General features: G+C 43.6%; 2 protein-coding genes across 4 annotated transcripts in view; one reads left to right on the top strand and one right to left on the bottom strand.

The window, feature by feature from the left end:
• Positions 1-21,353, top strand: part of glra1 (glycine receptor, alpha 1) — a gene marked incomplete at its 5' end in the record, with an annotated part of 116,859 nt that overhangs the window by 60,270 nt on the left and 35,236 nt on the right. For all 3 annotated transcript variants that reach the window (XM_079505541.1, XM_079505540.1, XM_079505539.1), the window contains 3 exons: positions 269-351; positions 2,305-2,442; positions 15,793-16,007. In XM_079505541.1, the coding sequence (XP_079361667.1) occupies positions 269-351; positions 2,305-2,442; positions 15,793-16,007 (436 nt within the window). The remainder of the gene's footprint in view (positions 1-268; positions 352-2,304; positions 2,443-15,792; positions 16,008-21,353) is intronic.
• The window catches only part of LOC306926235 (uncharacterized protein), a 154,108-nt gene that overhangs the window by 104,620 nt on the left and 28,135 nt on the right, over positions 1-21,353 (bottom strand). The gene's annotated exons all lie outside the window — the stretch shown is intronic.

Genomic DNA, 21,353 nt, shown 5'->3' with positions numbered 1-21,353 from the left:
TTCATTGACCTGATTGCTTATTATTGATTAGCTGTCAGTTGGTGACGTAGGAATAATTCAAATCTCTGAGTTTTCCGTTTTCATTCAGGTCATCTGTAGGTGTGTTCTGACTCCAGGCTAGATAACATTTCCAAATCCCATGATAATCCCCTGATTACTAATGCTATGTGTGTGTGTGTGTGTGTGTGTGTGTGTGTGTGTGTGTGTGTGTGTGTGTGTGTGTGTGTGTGTGTGTGTGTGTGTGTGTGTGCGCACGCGCGTCTGACAGAATAACACTCATCCTGGCGTGTCCGATGGACCTAAAGAACTTTCCCATGGATGTACAGACCTGCATCATGCAACTAGAGAGCTGTAAGTATGCTGTACACACACACACAGAAAGACATTGGTGCGGTCTGTTTACACAGAGAGATTTAACAAACACCCACACAGACTAGCAAACAGGCGCACGCACACACACACACACACACACACACACACACACACACACACACACACACACACACACACACACACACACACACACACACACACACACACACACACACACACACACACACACACACACACACACACACACACACACACACACACACACACACACACACACACACACACACACACACACTCTTTGTGCAGTATTTATTGTGCTATGGAGCCCGGCTACCAGCGCTACATTAGATGGATGTGACCCTGGCCAGCCAGGCTGCCTGATGAAAGGCCTGCTGATTTACAATGCCTACCTTCTTCACAGTGCAGAGAGACTGCAGTACATGCACTGTAAAAATCCATAACCATAGCCGCATGCACAGAGTGACCTTTTACGGCTCCACGCGGATCCATTTGTTTTTACATCATGTGCATGTATGGATTTCACTGTGTTTTAGAATTAAAGTTAGTTAAATTAACAATGAGGAGTTTACTATGTGAAAACATATATGACAGTGCGTGCATGCACAGACACACACACGCCACGCACACGCACACTCGCGCCAACGCACACGCACACGCACACGGCGAATGAGTCAGTAGGCCACTACAGGCTGTCTTCAGGTCCTCAGGATCGTACACACACAGTAGAAGTCTAAACATACGTGACAAGAATCTCAAGAAAGCTTCAAGAAGGATCTGCACAGAACTGTAGTTCTATGTGTGTGATGTGTAGAACAATGGCTGGTTACTGGAAAACCATGCTTAAATCCCTAACAACACTCACCGCTGTGTTTCATAATATCAATTCTGATTTCAAGGCATCAAAAGCAGGCAGCAGGCATTGAATACATTGTCGGTTCATAATTATATTTTCTGCAGAGCATAATTAAGCTCTGAGCCAGTGTTATAAACCAGTAAAAAAATAATGATGTGTACGTGCCATGCATTTGTGCACTGCATGCGCACGTAAACTTTATATACAGATGTGCCATTTGAGTACTTCACACGTCATGCCATTGTCAGTAAATTGTCAGAACATTGTCAGTGAGAAAGGTGCTGTTATGTAAATGCTATTCGGATTCTTTTTTTTTTTACAATGAAAATAAGTGTCAAAAAGGGACACTTGTTTTCAGTAACAAGAATTAGCCAGGCTAAACAGTGAAAAGAACTGTGGCTCAGCCTAAGAAGCATGTGGCTTAGTTACCATAGAAAGTATTTCCAGAAAGAATGCAGGAAAAGTACTGGAAAGTCTGAAGTGTTGGAATGGCACATCTGTACACACTAGTGCTGTATTCAAGACTAAAGTCCAGAAGAATTTGAATCCCAATTGAGAGTTGAGACCATGACCATGTTGTAGGTCTGCCATAGTGAAGGATCTACATTTACACCGTTTATAAAAGAGATGTATATATTCATACATTTATGGTAGAATTTATTGACTTTGGAAAAGCTCAAAAGGTTGTATAATAAGACAACAAAAACATCAAAACACAACACGAGTCCTACAGCACTAGCATGCACTGTATGTGCATCTTTTGTTTGCATGTGCTACACTTCCCATCACTGTTGCCAGGTAATTATCGGATTTCTATGATGATTTTACCCTCTGTACGATGTAAAATCAACAAAGCCAAAAATGTCCAAACATCACAAAAAAGGTGCGTGAATGTACAACATTCTCTGGCCTCTGATTTGGGAAACTGGTTTGGCTCGGAGTAAGGTCCAGGAGGGACCTTACTCGAACAAAATGTTAAACTACCGTTCAAATGTTAACCTATACCGTACAGGCTTAAAATGATTAGATTTGAAAGAAAACGGGGGCCCTCTTTTTCTTTTGGAGAAAGTCCATGTAATCCGCGTGTCTCCTTCCAGTCGGATACACCATGAACGACCTCATATTTGAGTGGGACGAGAAGGGAGCCGTGCAGGTGGCAGACGGCCTGACGCTACCTCAGTTCCTCCTGAAGGAGGAGAAAGACCTGCGCTACTGCACCAAGCATTACAACACAGGTCAGTGTGTGACACACAAACACTTCCCATACATACAGGCACCCAAAGAGTTACATACAGGCATATTCTAGTCCACTGTTTCCCATACACTGAACCACTATTCAACTCTACTTCATTTGATTATTTTGTATTCTTCCCCCTTTTTCATTCGCCGACCTATAGCTATGACCAAATGTTCTCCCTCTGTTTCTCTGCTACTTCGCTACGACCTTTTCCGCAGCCCCTTTTGTCTTTCCCCGTCACCTCTTTCCCATCTCCACATGCATGCCCCGTCTGATTCCCTCGCTCTGTAACCTCCGCTCGTACCGAGGGATTAGCAACACAGTGCTTTGGAAGGCAGGAGCGAACGGAAGACAGAGACTGAGAGAGAAGGACAGGCGGTAGGTGTGAACTATAGAGCGAGGCTGAGAGACGCACAAGTAGGGAAGAGGAGGAGAAGAGAGAGAAACAGGTGGGCCGTGTGGGAGAGAGGGTAATTAAATGGACAGGAGAGCAGCAGGGAAAAGAGAAGTACTGGCGTAAAGTAACCAAGTACATTTACTCAAATACTGTACTTGTAGTTGAGTAAGTGTTTTTAGTTGTACTTTACTGGGGTATTTCCAATTGTCAGTGCTTTTACTTCTACTAGACTACATCTCAGAAGCAAATATTATACTCTTACTCCATTAAAAAGTTTTGAAAACTTTATAGTTACTTTGTAGATTTGTATTATAGTTACAAAACATAGGGCTACATTACCCACTTCATCCCTAAATCCATTTTCAAATGTTTGTTTTTTTCTTTTTTTTACATTTTGTTCATTTGAAAATAATCTGCATATTTGTGCATTTTGATACGAATAGTTTTGAGTTTTGAGTAAATTTTGATTAACTTGTACAGTAAAGGTGGTTTCACACTGGACGTGTTTTTCGGAAAACCGATGGAGAAACGCAGCAAAAAAATCTGAAATCGCGCCCGGTGTGTAGGGACCATAACAGTGTTTCTGCAGTATAGTAAAAAGAATAAAGAATAAAATAAAAATCCACCACTGAAGAGAAGAGAGAGGAAAAGAGCGGTAACAGTGCATACTACAGCAGTGGTTTTCAACCAGTGGCCCTTGAGGGGATTCCAGGTGGTCCCCAGATAAATGATGGAGAATTGGTAACCAAATGGACCCTTATTGATCCTTAACTCTTTAAAGGGACACAAAAAAATATATGTTAATGACGTTTAGAAGCTTTAGAACACTTTCCTGGGGGTCTTTATGTGTGTAATATGTGGTTTTAGATATTTTAGATTGTAGCAGTGGCAGCCCGGTGTCTCTGATGTCATGGAAACTGGGCTCACTTCCTTCCTGGACTACAATTCCCATAATTCTTTGGTGCACTGCTCCTCCTTATGGATAGGGGGAGGGCCATAGATATATATAAACTCTAGATGGCTCAAGGCGGAGTTTCTGACGTCGTTCACCCGGCAGCCATCTTACTTCGGGGCTACAGTACAGTATATGTTCAATGGCAGCTCAAACAGAAACAGTCATAACTCGCTCAAATCTTGACGGATTTACAAACGGGTTGGTTTATTACAAACGTTGTCAACGTGGCTATGATTCAGGACGCTTATCTGCTTAATTTTCCTTTTTTATATGAACGTTGTATAAAAGCATATAAGTATGCGGACGTCTCTGACGTTTATAACAAACCAAACCGTTTGAAAATCGGTTGAAAATTGAGCAAGTTATGGTCATTTAAGAGTACATGCCCCATAGACACAATGTTATGTGGCCCGAGGTAAGATGGCCGCCACGTAACGACGTCGCTCTCCATTGGCCAACAGTGCGGGTGAGCTATCTAGAGTTTATATATATCTATGGGGAGGGCTGTCTTACTGAGACATGTAGTCCAGGAAGGAAGTGAGCCCAGTGTCCATGACATCACTACTACAATCTAAAATATCTAAAACCACATATTACACACATAAAGACCCCCAGGAAAGTGTTCTAAAGCTTCTAAACGTCATTAACATATATTTTTTCTCAAAAAGTGTCCCTTTAAGAGTGTAACCAAATGGTTTGTTAAACATCTGCATTACTACATTTACCAGAAGTCTACACTACATTAGAGAATGTAGGAGAATATCAATACAGCATGGATTGTGGACAAAATGTTATCCAACGACAAGAAAATATTAAACGTTTTGGGTCTGAGAGGCTAAATCTCGAGGGAGAGCGAGTGCATTTTCCGGCAGCGGCATTAGCCTCAGAACACCCACGGCAGCTACGGTAGGCGGCATCAGTTTATTTCATCTCGTCTGGATTACTGCAACGCCCTCTACTCTAATCTCAGCAAAGGATCCATACACCGCTTACAGTTAGTACAGAATGCAGCAGCTCGACTTATCACCAGGACCAGGAGGTCAGAACAAATCACCCCAGTTTTAGCTCCCTGTAACCTTTAGAATTGATTTTAAGATTTTATTGTTGACGTTTAAAGCCCTTAATGGCCTGGCACCCAAATATATATCAGACCTCCTGGAACCACATGTGCCGGTCCGCTGCTTGAGGTCCCCCTTCTAGACATCCCTAAAACCAATCTGGTGACCAAGGGTGACAGGGCCTTTCCAGCCAGGGCTCCCAGACTCTGGAACAGATTCCCACTTGACCTCAGGGTTGCTAGTTCCCTCACAAATTTTAAAACAAAACTAGACACATTTATACAGATAAGCCTTTTTAACCCCGAAAACTTGATACCTTTATTCCCCTCTGATAGTGGTGTTGTTGTTTTATTTTCTGTTGTTAAGCACTTTGGAACATTGGTTAAAAAAGTGCTATGTAAATAAAGTTTATTATTATTATTATATCAGTTTCGACACCCCAAACCCTAACCGCAAGCACGACGCAAAGCATGTCGGACCAACGCACTGCTGCGGAAGTGAGTGGCAGTCCAGTGTCATAATCCCCTCAACTTCCCCAGCAGATGCCGGCCCTTCTCCCGGCAGCGCCGCGGCTGTTAACCGGCAGTTGCGGCGTGGAGCGGCGGCTGCGAGATGGAACGGTAGTGGAGTGTCATAATCCCCCCCCCCCCCCCCCCCCCCCCCCCCCCCGGCTGATGCCGCCCCTCCCCCCGAATGCACGCTTCTGGAAATCTCATCAAATGGTGGTCCATGGCTCAAATGTCGAATAAATAATGGGCCTCGATACAAAAAGGGAACCACTGTAATACAGGGAAGAACGGCGGTCGGTCGGGGGAGTTAGCTATGCTCCGTTTCTCCCCCCGGGTGTTGGGAGTGTGGCTGGAAACCATCTGTCCAGTTCACCTCGCCAGTCCTGCATCCTCATATCATGCCAGAGATTACGGAGCCACTCACTCACTGTGGCTCAGCCTATGCAGAAGCACTGTGGCTCACCATAGAATGAAATGGACACAAATGAAGAGAGAAAGAGCTGTTCAGGTGTGTTGGAATATGTGGTTGTGTGTGTGTGTGTGTGTGTGTGTGTGTGTGTGTGTGTGTGTGTGTGTGTGTGTGTGTGTGTGTGTGTGTGTGTATATCATCTATCATGGACCCAGGTTATTTGGGTCAGGTCAGGTGATTATTATTGTTTTTTGGCAAAAAAAAATTCACTAGGACTAAAACTTAATTTGAAACCAATTTTTCAAAACAGAACCATTTCTCAGATCTTGTAGATTGGCTATTTTCGGTGCGAGACACTATCATGACACTAAAACAGGTCTTGGTCGCGTCCCAAATCTTTGGCCTGAACGAGGCTTAAGAGACACAGAACCAACCTGCTGCACTCTAAATAGAGTTAATGCGGGGGAGCAGCAGTATAGTGGGTTGATTGGTTGTGATACCAAGCCATCAGTCACACGCTACACCACGTCTCCAGATGACAGCAGTACTGACGGATGGCTGTGTCTGCAGTACACGCTCCACCTCCACACCAGGAGCCTTGATACGCCTCTACACAGACACCAGCATCCCCCGCTAATCCATACGTGCACACGTGTGCACACACAAACACACAAGCATGCACGCGCGCACACAGACACACACACACTCTCTCTCTGTCTCTCTTTCACCCACACATGCTCAGTAATACGTGTACATAAGGCACAGTAAAATCCTCACGTGTTAATTAATACATTAGTAACTGTGAGTGTTCAAATGTAACATTTGCATCTCAGAGTTAAATGCACACACGCACAGCACACACACACACACACACACACACACACACACACACACACACACACACACACACACACACACACACACACACACACACACACACACACACACACACACACACACACACACACACACACACACACACACACACACACACACACGAAAGAGAGAGAAAGAGAACACTGGCACACTGCTGCTGAAGTCCATCTGACTGTGGTTCTGTGAGCCAAGGAGGGAGAATTGTAGCTCTCTAGTCTCTACCTCTGCTGCACCCTTCTGTCATCACCCCCCCCCCCCCCCCCCCCTCTCTCTCCTCTTATATCCCATTCATCCTTTCTCACACTCTTCTTTTTTCTCTCTTCTTTCATTCCATCCTCTCTTAACTTCATCTCTCCTGTCCTCTCCCTCCCCCACTAACGGCCCACAAAGGGCTGGCACAAGAGTCTAAGACATGAATGAATCCTTGAAGCAAAAGTAGCTACTCTGTGTGCGTGCGTGCGTGCGTGCATGTGTGCGTGCGTGCGTGCGTGCGTGCGTGCATGTGTGCGTGCGTGCGTGCGTGCGTACGTGCGTGCGTGCGTGCGTGCGTGCGTGCGTGCGTGCGTGCGCTCTTGCCTCGGTGGTCCCCAATCAAGCATTAAGAAGGAATTAAGGTGTCGTTTCTCTCAAATTTATTAGCCGCAATCTGTTGTGATCTGAAGAGCGGGAGAGAGAGAGATAGACAGAGAGTGAGAGAGAGAGAGAGAGAGAGACAGAGAGTGAATGAGAGAGAGAGAGACAGAGAGTGAGAGAGACAGAGAGAGAGACAGGCATACAGACAGACAGACAGAAAAAGCGAGAGGTGGGGAAGGGGTGATGCCGGGGGTGGGCTTTCTCTCTCCTATTTCCAACCTCTCCACCATTGCTGTGACTGTCACGTTTTCTCCATTCCTCCACCTCTCCCCCCCTCCCCACTCGCTGGCTCTTCCCTCCCCCCGTAGAGGGAGAGAGTGGCGAGGGAGAGCCCCAGACACACTGGTTGAAATACTAATTACTGTGCCTGGTGCATTGCAGCTCCGCGCTCTCGGGACGCTTTATCATTAGCATTTGTTGTGTGTCTGAGAGGATGATTGCAATCCGTCGGGGGGGTAACAGTAATTTCCTGCTCTGAATCGGTCCTTCATCCCAACACACACACACACACACACACACACACACACACACACACACACACACACACACACACACACACACACACACACACACACACACACACACACACACACACACACACACACACACACACACAAATCCATGTGACTTTGTTGTTAAATGCAATACTCACATACATTATGCACAATGCCGCAGGAACATAAAAGGGAGACACGCTCGTGCACACGGAGAAGCAGCAATTAATGCCAGTGGTTGAAAAAGTACTCACATTTTTTACTTTAGTAAAAGTATCAATACTTCTAGAAATACTCTGTTACAAGTGAATGTCCAGAATTAAAAATTCACTTGAGTCAAAGTACAAAAGTATTGGGAGCAAAATGTAAAAGTACCAAAAGTAAAAAGTACTCATTATACAGAATGTTCCATTTCAATGCATTGTGAGCTTGTAGATCGGCTATTTTCAAATGGCCGAAATGTATATAGGGTTAGTATGTTTTGTAATAATAATCAAAGTAACTAACTCAAGTATTCAAATACATGTAGTGGAGACTGTGGAGTAAAGGTACAATATTTGGATCAGAGATGTAGTGGAGTAGAAGTAAAAGTATTGGAAATTGGAAATACTCAAGTAAAGTACCTAAAATAAAATACCTAAAAATTGTACTAAAGTACAGTACTAGTAAATGTACTCCACCAATAGACAGTGTGTGCACACCTGCAGACACGCTTTTGTATACACACAGCCACCTCTTATAGGTTTTGATGGGAATATACACCCAATGCACGCACGCACGCACGCACGCACGCACGCACGCACGCACGCACGCACACACACACAGCTGCGCTCAGCCCCCCATAGCGAGATGGGTCCAGCTGAATAATTTCAATCTTTTTTATCAGATGGAAAATATGGACAGCACTTAAAAGCTCCGAAGTGTATCACAGTTATAAATCAAGTCCAGCCACACTGCACGCCTTCCCCTCCTCCTCCGTCGCATAGCCCCTCATCGTCTTCACTGTCCTTCTTGCCTTTCCACTTCTCCTTCCCCGTCTCCTCCTCTCTCATCCTTATCCCCCGCATCCCCCTCGCTGTCCCACAGCAGTGCTTCCAGGGTTAACTCTAATTGATTGGACGTTCTTGACAACGATGTCTGTCTTCCATTGATCCTCCCCTGATTAAATGGATCTGCGGCCACCGTGCTACAGCTAGCTAGCTGCTGCTGCTGCTGCTGTGCATGGCCTGAATTACATTACAGAAGCAGAGGGAGGAGGACGAGGTGGAGCCGATGTGAATTCAGTGTTGATTTGAAATTTGCCACGATGACTAAAACTATGACTAAATATACTGACAGTATTCTAAGCCTCACCTTTGAGTTGTCGTACGTACTGTCGCACATATCAGATTTACAAGCTCACAATGCACAGCGGATGCAACGCGTTGAGAGCTTGTATGTCTGCTATTTCTTTCGTATGACAGCGCATAAATCAGCTGAAATGGTGCAAAGCTTAAGTCTTTAATTCCATTGGGACACACATGATGATTGTAGTGCTCCAGACCCATCTACTAACTGGCTTGAATCTCAGAAACAGTTCAGGGCTTAGCCCGGTAAAACGAATCATAACCAATCTCAAACAAGCTTCTTTACACATGTGTCTCTCCATATAGCAGTGTGCAGATTCCTTTATAGATTGATCAAACAAATGTAGAGAGCCTCCAGATTTCCCCCCCCCCCCATTTACCTTTTTCTTGAGATCCTTAATAACCATTGTGGCTAGCAGCACAACGATTATTTAAAAAAAAAATCATAATACAATATAAAATCTATAAGATGTAGTAAACGACAACCACTAATGCACTAGAGAAATTATTTTTATTTATATATTCATTTTATTTTTTAATCCTTTTCTGTGACATTTTCTTTATAAATGTGATGTTTACTATGGGGGCGTGTGCAACAACACAAAGTCTGGTTAATGCATTAAGCCCGATTTTGGCTATACTTTGTACATGCTGAAAATAGCGACAAAGCATAAATCAGGCTTGGGGGTCTCTGAATCTGACTGAGATAATTACCGTAGTTTAACATGGATACTGAACCCACGTTCTGAGCTTTCAGGACCTGACCTGAAATTTCAACCACACTAAAAGCAGAAACTAAGTACATTTACTCAAGTACTGTACTTAAGTACAATTTTGTTTTGCGGTATTTGTACTTTACTTGAGTATTTACAATTTCCATACATTTACTTCTACTACTGTACAAATATTGTACTTTTACTCCACTACATTTATTTTGTAGATTTTGATTATCATTTCAAAACATACACTAACCAATTCAGCCCTATAAACATTTCGGCCATTTGAAAATAGCCGATCTACAAACTCACAATGCGACACATTATGAGCTTGTAGATCTGCTATTTTCAAAGGTTTTTTTAAATATATTTGATAACTTGAAATGGGACATTCTGCAATGACTACTTTTACTTTTGGTACTTTAAGTACATATTGATGCCAATACTTTTGTACTTTCAAGTACATTTTGAATTCCAGACCTTTACTTGTAAGGCCGCACTCACACCTTTAAAACATTGATGCATGCTTGTTGTATGAATGTTGTAAGTGTCATGGCCGCCCCAATGCATTTCCAATGGAAGTCACATGGTTTGTAGTCCACATTTTGGACTACAAGCTGTTGTATGGCTTTCGACTGCGCCCCTCCCCCTCACACAACACAAATGTTGTGTCAAACCATGTGACTCCCATTGGAAATGCATTGGGGCAAGCTGTGTCACACCCTTTGTATACAACAAGCATACAGCAATCTGTTGCAACCGTGTGAGTGAGGCCTAACCGAGTAGTAGTTCTATGTTGCAGTATTGATACTTTTATTTAAGTAAAAACTTTGAGTACTTTTTCCAAAACTGCTGCTTACAGTGCATAGACGACGGGGCAGTAACATTTGCGTTGTGCTTGCAGCAGCATCCGTCCTTGTGTCTCAACCAAAGGCTAGGTTAAATATGTCTGTTGATGCTTGGAGCGAGCGAGGCGTTGTGTAACGAGTGAGTTGAGAGAGTTGGATACTTCTGACGGAGGCAATTATCTGAAGCCTTTGTTCTAATCCCTCTACTCCACTCTTACTACAACTGGCTCCAAGCGTAAACATTTAGGTTCAACTTTCCCCATTGTACCGACGCGAGGACAAATGATGCTTTAACAGCAGGTTTGATTGATTGATTGAACACTTTAACAGTGATGCATGATGACGTATCGAGTCCCGCATGATTACAGAAATATTCTGTTAATCTCATTCAATATGCCATCCAGACAGTGTATTACTCATTTTAAACTTAATCAGCACGCTAAAATATGTATCTGAAAACATTATAGGTTAGAAATAAGTCACGTAGTAGCTGCATGCTCTGTATCTGACTTGTAATGTTTTGTAAACAAACAACTCCAGCGTTGCGGAGCTATATGACCCATAGCCTGAAGGGATGCAACGCTCGGATTGGTTCAGAAGCACACAGTCTTCAGTTTTAGAATGAAATTTCAAAAATAAAATTCCCAAAAAGCCCCGTCTTTAAAATGCCTGCATTATGAATGACAGTGGAATCGGAATGTTACATCAGCGAGAGTCATGGTGCGACGGCGCATTTGTGAGCTTGTAGATGTTCTATTTTCGGCGCGGGACACCATTGTAAAAATGAGCAGCCTATAAATTAGGCCACTGTCACTCAACCTCGGGTCTGGGTAAGACCAGGATGACCAAATGGACTCTTACATTGTACAGTGCTGAGAATGATACAGTGTACCCTCTCAGAGTTACAGACGGCGGTAAGGGTAATGCTGTAGCCTAGGTTTTCCCAGGCGACATACCATAATTATTCACTGCGCGACATGCGCACATAATAGGGTATATTATGCTCGCGATAATATAGATTTATATTATAGATAATATAAATATCTTGATGGCTGAACTTCGGCACAGCGGCATGGCATTGGTACGACCTCCCGTTAGTTCGACCATTACTAACCTTACTAACCCTATCTAACCCTAACCTAAACATAACCGCAAGCACGGGAGCAGCGCATGTTCGCCAACCTTAATGCATGTTCGCCAACCTTAATGCATGTTCGCCAACCTTAATGCATGTTCGCCAACCTTAATGCATGTTCGCCAACCTTAATGCATGTTCGCCAACCTTAATGCATGTTCGCCAACCTTAATGCATGCTCGCCAACCTTAATGCATGTTCGAAGTAATGGGATGTCGAACCATGGGGAAGTCCCCCTTCGGCACACCATACTACGTATATAGTGTATAACGTTAGACTACACCACTGGGTAAGGGTGCGCTTGGTCCCCTGATGAACTCCGGACCGAACGTTGAGAGAAACAGCGACGTAGGCATGGTCAGCGTCATAGAGTAAGGGGCAATTCACACTATGGTCCCGGGTGCGCACTCGGGACCACTTGGCAGATGTTGTGGTAATGTGAATGATGCGTACTGTTCCCGGGAGCGGATCGCCCAACCGTCCCCGAGACCGCATGGGGGGCGGGTATCTGGACCGTTGAAGTGTATTCAGATACGGATCGTTCCAATGTGAATGCATGCGTACCTAAAGAAGGAAGTGGACTGTTTTTTTTAAGAACGTGACATGATCTCTAGTCGACGAGCCAAGCGTCAACAAAAAAAACACAGACGCTGCACGACACGTAACACCAGCTCATTTATCAATGCCGCCCGTCTCCTGTTGAATCTGCTATACGCGCAGCACCGCAATATGCGCTGATCTTGGACTACACGTGGCTCTTGGGCTTTGCTTGGCATAGTTTCCAAAGTAAAACAAAATAATAATAATAATGCTAAAGTAGAATCCATTAAACTAATATCAAACACGACACTGGAGCACAGAACTGACTGACACAGTGAATAGCAGGCAGGCTGACAGTGAAGTAGTATAACGGCAAAGAGCCAAAAGAGGCAATGCAATGCAGTGTGTCTGGATTTATTGGAGACAATGTCGCAGAGTTGATGGTCAGTGTCCGTGTGCACCAGCCATCAAGCACACCGCCATCTGAAGGATCAAAGTGTGTTATGCAAGTGCACCCGGGTGCGCTGTTGAATCTCGGGCAATGTGAATCATGGCCATCGGGGACCAGGCAACCGTATTCGGAAACGGTTCCAATGAAACGGATTCAGTCCCTCTCAGTGTGAATTGCCTATAAGACAATTCATGGGACCAGGCTCTTCTACGACTTCTATTGAATGGGGACAACCGGAAGTATTGAATTGAACCGGAAGTTTACGGAATGCATTGGAGTCTATGCGCTCGCGCGAGTACATTAACCACGTGACCAGGCTGTTTTCTGCCCCTCAATGTCGTAACTCTGTCTTACTCTATGGCTTTGGGCATGGTCTTTCTCATCTCCCCCTCCCTCCCTCCCTCGATACGTAAAGGTTCAGAGTTATCAAAGCCCATTTCCACTCCCCCGCACCAGATAGCTGGTGACGTTATCACAGCCATCTCCTTATTTCGTTGCTGTGCCTTATCTCCCCTTCTCTTCTGTTCTCCCTCCTCGTTCCCTGCACAGTAAATATAGGGGTATTCATTTAACTCCAGGTTGTGTGAAAGTGGACTCAGAATGGTCCCAGAGTGTGCCATGTACTGTACACTGCCTTCCTGCAGTGGTGGGAACTTACTCAAAAGTATCAATAGTGCAATGCAGAAATACTCTGTTACAAGTAAAAGTCTGGTATTCAAAATTGCTTGAGTAAAAGTACAACGGTATTGGTATAAAAATGCACTTAAAATAGTGTAGGCCTATACCAGGCATATGCAGAATGTCCCATTTCAAGTTTTCAAATGTATAAAACATATTTTGAAATGCGACGCATTGTGAGCTTATGTAGATCGGCTATTTTCAAATGGCTGCAATGTACAGTATATAGGGCTGAATAATGACCAATGTGTTGTAATGATAATCAAAATCTACAGTGTAAGTGTAAAAGTACAATATTTACATCTGAAGCCCAAACCACACCAAAGGGTCGGGTTGGGAGTGCACAAAGCGTTTTTTATGTTAAACCACTCATCGCTCATTGAGTTGCAATGAGTTGCATTGTGTGGTCTACCTTAAAAAACATTTTGTCCCAACCCGACCCTTTGATGTGGTTTGGGCTTAAGATGTAGTGGAGTAGAAAAAGAAAGTACAAATACCTCAAAATTGTACTAAATCCACTTAGTTACTACTTTCCACTGATCATTTTTTCTCTCTCTCTCTCTCTCTTTTGTCATCCTCATCTCTCCATCCTTTCTTCCAGCCCCTCCTCCCTGTCTGTAATTCACTCCTGCTATGGATGAATGCCTCTAGTATCAAAGCCAGCTGCAACCATCTTGGTCTTTTCTTTTTACTCTCTCTCTCAAGCCATTTCAACTCTGTTTACGTCCATTTCCTCCCTGGGCTGATGAACTCAAATTTGATCAGAAGCATTTTTTTCTCCGTCTCCCATACTCCCATCTCTTTACCGCTGCATAATCTGAACATCATTTCTATTCCATCTCTGTCATTCCTCTCTTCCTTCGCCTTTTCTTACCCTGTAAAAAAAAAGGTTCAGCTCTTAAACCCAGCAACATAATCTCTACCTTACAGTAGCTACTAAAATATATTGACTTTGAGTTACTTATTTATTTGAGTTATTTATTTTTTATCAGCCGCGCCAAACCTCGAAAACCATCGAAATCATTTCATTTCCCTCTTTCTTGCCCCTCCTTCCTTTAAACTCCCTCATTTCGGGCAAATGGCTCAGAATGAGTGAATTCACATGTATTGAGGCCTGGGTGATACGATTTGAAAGCAATATTATAAACCTTAGAGGTACATTTGTACACTTTCAAAGTTAAATGAGCCACATGTGTAGGTCTGGAAATAAGGCATATGCCTATGCTGATGTGTCAGACTGTCTTAATCGGACCATAGAAATCTCCCCCGGTTCTTATTTTCTTTCCTTCCATTGCTCTTAATGTTCCCTCCATCTTCTCTCCAGGTAATTTGACCTGCAACGAGGCACAGCCTCATCATCAAATGAGGTGGAAGCCATGTCCTTGAGAGCCGTACTCAGAACCAGTGCTTACTACTATTGAGTCAAATATTACAAGTGAAAGTTGCTCTGTCAAATTTGCTTAAAGTACTGGAGTGCTTGCTTTTAAAAACACGTGTTCAAAAGTACAGGTTATTTTCATTTTTTCATATATTTATTGAAATTGCCAAAACGTCAAAGACTTTTAACAAATATCAAAGCGTTTTTTCTTTTTATCCTCCCAAGAGCACCTGTAATACATTACACTACTTTTCTCCTGTGAGCACCTGTCCTGTTTCTGTTGTTTATTTCCCTCAATAATATGTGGCTGTCAAAAACATCTCAAGGCACTCTGTACTTGACTCACGTGCCTCGGCACACCGTCTGAGAACAACTACTCTAAAGCAGTGGTTCTGTACTTGACTCACGTGCCTCGGCACACCGTCTGAGAACAACTACTCTAAAGAAGTGGTTCTGTACTTGACTCATGTGCCTCGGCACACCGGCTGAGAACAACTACTCTAAAGCAGTGGTTCTCAACCAGGCAATGTGTTAACCCATTTAGGACTGAGACCAGATTCTACAAAATGTCTTCTAAGTCATGACAGTTTTCTGAAGAACATATACTGTCAGTGGTTCTCAGACTGTTTTATGTCAAGGACCCCAAATGTAATTGGTCGCCGACCCCCCCATCTGAAATGTGTTGTTCCAGGAACCGCCCAGAAGCAGAGATTTGAGTTAAAAAGTTCACTCTGAAAGAATATATATTCAAAGATTTGCGCCACATTTTCACGATTTCTCAAAAGAGCTATTATAGATCTGCTATTTTTCAATACCTAAAGTATAACATAATGCTTAAAACACCAAAAGGGGTTCTCGTTCTTGAATGGGTTAAACAGGGTTCAAAAGTGTCATCTTGTTGCCCTTCTCTCCCCGTGGCCTGCAGGCAAGTTCACCTGCATCGAGGCTCGTTTTCACCTGGAGCGTCAGATGGGCTACTACCTGATCCAGATGTACATTCCGTCGCTGCTCATTGTCATCCTCTCCTGGGTCTCCTTCTGGATCAACATGGACGCGGCGCCGGCCCGCGTGGGCCTGGGCATCACCACCGTGCTCACCATGACCACCCAGAGTTCTGGCTCCCGAGCCTCTCTGCCCAAGGTCAGTGCCAACTCGTCATCAGCAGTGGTGGAAAAAGTACTCACGTTTTTTGAGTGGTGCAACCATAGGGTGCAGCCACTCCACTGCCCAGCAATGTCTGTCCCCGTGTCTCTATCTATGTATGTATGTTTAGGGTACCAACAGGTGACAAAGTGGCGCTGTTGGGCTTCACACTGTGCACAGGTGCATGATGGGAAGCTGAGTTTTTTTGCACCACTCACTTCAGACGGGTGTGATTTTTTACTTAAGTAAAAGTATATCAATACTGCAATGTAGAAGTACTCTGTTACAATTCCGGAATGAAAATGCGTAAAAGTACAAAAGTTAAAAAATAAAAAAATTAAATGTTTGAAAAAAGCAGATCTATAAGCCCAGCATCATGAGCTTGTAATTCGGCTATTTTCAAATGGCCGAAATGTATATACGTTTTGTAATAATAATCTAAATCTACAAAGTACGTTTTCAAATAAATGTAGTGGAGTAAAAGCTCAATATTTGGATCCCAGATGTAGTGGAGTAGAAGTAGAAGTACTGAAAATCCAGTGCAGTAAATGTACCTCAAAATTTTACTTAAGTATATGTACTTTGCACCAGTGCTCATCATCATCAGCAAAAAGCACATTTGGTGTTTTTTTTCTTTTGTTTTGTTTTTCTGGTGTTTCAATGTTTTCATCAGCATTTCTCCTTGGGCGGAAGAGTGCAAAGAGTCATTAGAGAGAGGAGATGACGTGGCACATGAGTCAGTCATGTGGGGAGGGATTTCCCAAAAAGTAATCATCTCTTCTGAAAATGAAATCCTAGGGATATGAATATTTGAATTAGTTTGAATTAATTCAATCCTGTTTGTTTGTTTATTTGAATTGTTGTTTCAACTTTATTTATGTATATATCTATTTATTTATTTATTGGAGGAATTAATTAGATTTTGTCATTCAATTCAGTTTAGCCAAAATTGTATATCCATGAAATAAACACAAGACTATTCTTATTCTTCTAAAAGGCGAACTAAATAATCAGACGACTAAATTACTTCCAATAAAAATATTGCGATATGATTTGCAATACCAAACAATGGAGACTTAAGGCTATTTCCATAACAGAGTTTAGTAAAACTGCAAGACTTTTTGAACAGGGAATCTTCTAAAGAAGATTAAATATCTAATGCACAACTTTAAGATTTATAATTTCCTGAGAACTCATCATACTCATGTGGGAGAAAATAGGCACTAGCTATTATTTTAACAAATACTTTTTCTTGCTTGAGTAGCAGATTTAAACCGGAAACCTGTCCAAAACCGTTACTTTTCCAGTACATCCAAAGTAGTTAATATTTAGTCACAATCTCTTGTTAATACTCATGGTTAAATACTTAAAACCCACAAAAAGATTAACCACAATTTTTGATGACGCTATTTTATAGGCGAAATTTCAAAACGTTTTGAAAATACCGAAAATAGCTAAATCTACAAGCTCACAAATTCACAATACATCACATTGCATTCTGTTGTGAGCTTCAGGAAGCTATTACCTTCACTATTTACACTAACACGTGTAAATAAGGCTTAAGTGGTGGTGACCAATAGCCAATTAATTTATGGAAGGGAAAAAAAGAGAGAAAGGAGATACAAGGTTTCTGCTCGACATTGATGATATGAAGGTGTTATATGTGCATTGATTGATTGATTGGTTGAAATATTTATTAACAGTTTGCAGAATTACAGTACATTTCAAGCACAAACTCAATACAAAGACTGTTAACTGTGAGTGGACGACCCAATTAAGCATTACACTTGTTTACAAGAGGGTCCACCATGACATGTGATGCACAGAGCCTATTCCTCTGTGATGGGAGGTGTCCACTTTAAAACCACAGTGACACAGCCACCTTCACAAGACCCTACATCAGTGGTTCCCAAACCTTTTCATGTCAAGGACCCCCAAATTGACACTAATTAGCCCGTGGACCCCCCATTTGAAAAGATATGCCAGGGACCCCCATAAGAGAGGATTTTTACGGCTCTAGCAGTGATTCTCAACCTGTTTAATTTCAAGAACCCCCAGTTTGACATGCATTAGCCTACTGACCCCCATTTAATGGCATTTCTATCTCTGGGACCCTCGATTTATATTGTAAAATCAATGTTAATTTAACTCTGAGAGTGTACAAATAGACCTGTAAGGGTCCATTTAGCTAATTATCATTTAGCTGGGGACCCCCTGGGACTCTCTCAAGGACCCCTAGGGTTCCCCGGACCCCACGTTGGGAACCACTGCCCTACATCATCCAGTGGTGTGTTATGCTACACATAGCATGCCCTGCAGGGGAATTTGAAGAAAAACAAATCGTACACCGTCTGCTAACCATCCGAGGTAGTGCGTCTGATGCGCAGGAGGAGGGCTGCGGGCAGCAAGACTGTAGTAAGAATGTGGACTTCATTAGCCCTTTTCAGGTGATAATGTGGCGTCCGAGGTGAAGGCTTATGCGTGGTTTTTTGAGGTGATAATGGCCCCTGGTCATTGGAGTTTCGAAGTGGTTCACACATTAACTTAGATATGGCACACTTAATTAGTATCCAACTGCACGTACATCACAAGTGCAACAACGCTGTTACACACAGTATGAAACTCAAGGGATGTGTCTGGATGCATGTAAATTATAGGCCTATTACCAGTAAGACGCCTGAGGGCGAGGGGTGAGGTCACGTGCATGCACCCGCCTGGGTGACAGCAGACTGCTGGGCGAGCGCTGGTGCTTTGGCATGGAGGGTCAGATCAACATATGGAATTAATTCTGTACTGGCCATATATGGAGCGTGTCTTGAGTGTACAGGGTTTGATGAGGTCAGATCAGCATATGGAACGGCAGAACAGGTCAGCTCCATATATGGAGATCTAAGGGTGGCAGCGGGGGAAGTGTCTTGAGTGTACAGGGTTTGATGAGGGCCCAGGTAGGGCCGGGCCTTAATTTCCGGACCTGTTGAGAATTCTAGTTTTCGCCGGATCGTTATATATGGAGATCTAAGGGTTTGAGGTCAGGTGTAGAGTTGCTGGCCAATATTGATGACAAAGAGATCTCCATATACGGGCATTCTGCAAAAAAGAGAAAGTCCCAGGCAGGCACTCAAAAGGTATCAAATGAATACACTTAAAACTTTGTTATTGTGACATGACAGCCATTGTATAGCCGTGTCACAATAAAGGCTTTTTAATTCTATTCACATTCCTCCTCCTGATACTCTGAGTTCGTGGGACTTGCTCTCCCGCACAAACAGACTTATCAGAAACTGTAATCTTTTGACATCTCTTCTAAAATAAAAGACCTCTACTAAGCTCGCAGGGGAAATTCAGTTTCAGCTCCAGCCAGCTGAAGGCTGGTGCTCAAATGGTGATGATGAGTCCTGGGGGTCTGTTAACACATTTCGCGCCATAAACGTGTATTTACGCTCTATCAAATCCCACGTTTATCTGAAACTAGGGCACTGTCCGTGGTGATGATCAGATCCGCGAGGTTCTTTTCAGATTTTACACTGCATCGCGATTTAATATTAACGTTTCTGGAGAAAGACAGCTATCGTGAGCTAACGCTAACGTCAGCAATTTTGTTGTTAAAAGTGTTAAGGGCAAAGTGTCTTACAACACATATACCAGAGGCTTCGGGGGTCAAACTGGAGACCTTCAGATTACCAGACGCCATCCTGACATGTAAACATCAACATGAGTGGATAATATTCCTCTGCATGTCAAATGGTCCCGAGCATGCGCACTCACAATGCAGGCTTAACCACATGGATGTGTTTTATTTTTTTGCTGTGAAGCAGAAAACTTCCGTCATTACATAACTGTGATTTCCACAGTATGTCAGACACAGGGCATGATCTGTGTCCTTAGAGGGAACACGAGTGAGAGAGAAAGAGAGAGAGGGGTGGGGGGGGGGGGGGGCGAGAGAGAGAGAGGGGGGAGATGGACGAGTGCAAAAGGAGAGGGGGGGAGTTGGAACGAGGGACTGTAAGGTGACAGCAAAACGGAAATTATTTAATATTTTTTCTCCTAAGAGGAGGAACCTTTTGCTATGCTGTGGGGGATTTAAAATGGTAGGAGTTCGCGTGAGCCAAGAGGATTGTATAATTATGTCCAGGGTAGCTTTAATCCATGACTGCCGCACGCACACACGCACGCACGCACACACGCACACACGCACACACACACACACACACACACACACACACACACACACACACACACACACACACACACACACACACACACACACACACACACACACACACACACACACACACACACACACACACACACACACACACACACACACACACACACACACTCTTATGTTTGTGTTGACATTAGGTGATTCATGTGCTGTGGAAATTGAACAAGTGAAGCGTGATTTCTATGCAGTTCAGCTGTCACAATAATGATCACACTTGGAGCTGAGCTTAGGTGGGCATACTGCTGCCTCTGCCTCTCCCCTCCCCCCTACACATACACACACAAAAGGTATACACACACTGCTCACACTTATAGAAACACGTTGATGTACATATTGTCCCACACATACAGACATACTGCTGTCTCTGCCTCTCACAAACACAAGATAAAGTACTAATACTTACGGGGACACACATGCCTAGATGTACATATTGTCACCCTATACCCCCCCCCCCCCCTCCCACGCACACACACACACAGTCACAAATATGCATACCCACAAAAATCTATTCAATGTTATTAAATTATGTGGGATTGACGTATGATGTCTGCTGTGACTAATGGATGACATGTATTTATGTCATATAGATTGGGTAGGCAAACAGTTTCATGAAAATGAGATGGCTTCTCTCCTTCTATTTCCCTAGTCTATTGACTAATCAGTCAGCCAGCCAGTCAGAAAGTCAGTCAGCCAGCCAATCAGTAAGACAATCAGTCATTCAAATAGCCTGAAATCACTCAGGGTACACTGCAACATCATGAGTCGTAATTTAACCCTGGGAATGTGGAAATGAACCCTTGGTTTACGGGATTACATTCTCAGTTAAATTACCACTCAGGATTGTGCAGAGTACTGGCCCCGGCTAGCCCACTGCTGCGTTCTCACAGAGTACTGGCCCCGGCTAGCCCACTGCTGCGTTCTCACAGAGTACTGGCCCCGGCTAGCCCACTGCTGCGTTCTCAGAGTACTGGCCCCGGCTAGCCCACTGCTGCGTTCTCACAGAGTACTGGCCCCGGCTAGCCCACTGCTGCGTTCTCACAGAGTACTGGCCCCGGCTAGCCCACTGCTGCGTTCTCAGAGTACTGGCCCCGGCTAGCCCACTGCTGCGTTCTCACAGA

This window comes from Electrona antarctica, assembly GCF_951216825.1.
Source record: "Electrona antarctica genome assembly, chromosome: 1".
NCBI classification, from domain to species: domain Eukaryota; kingdom Metazoa; phylum Chordata; class Actinopteri; order Myctophiformes; family Myctophidae; genus Electrona; species Electrona antarctica.
Note: the sequence above shows the minus strand (reverse complement) of the source record. Positions and strands in the feature narration are given on the sequence as shown.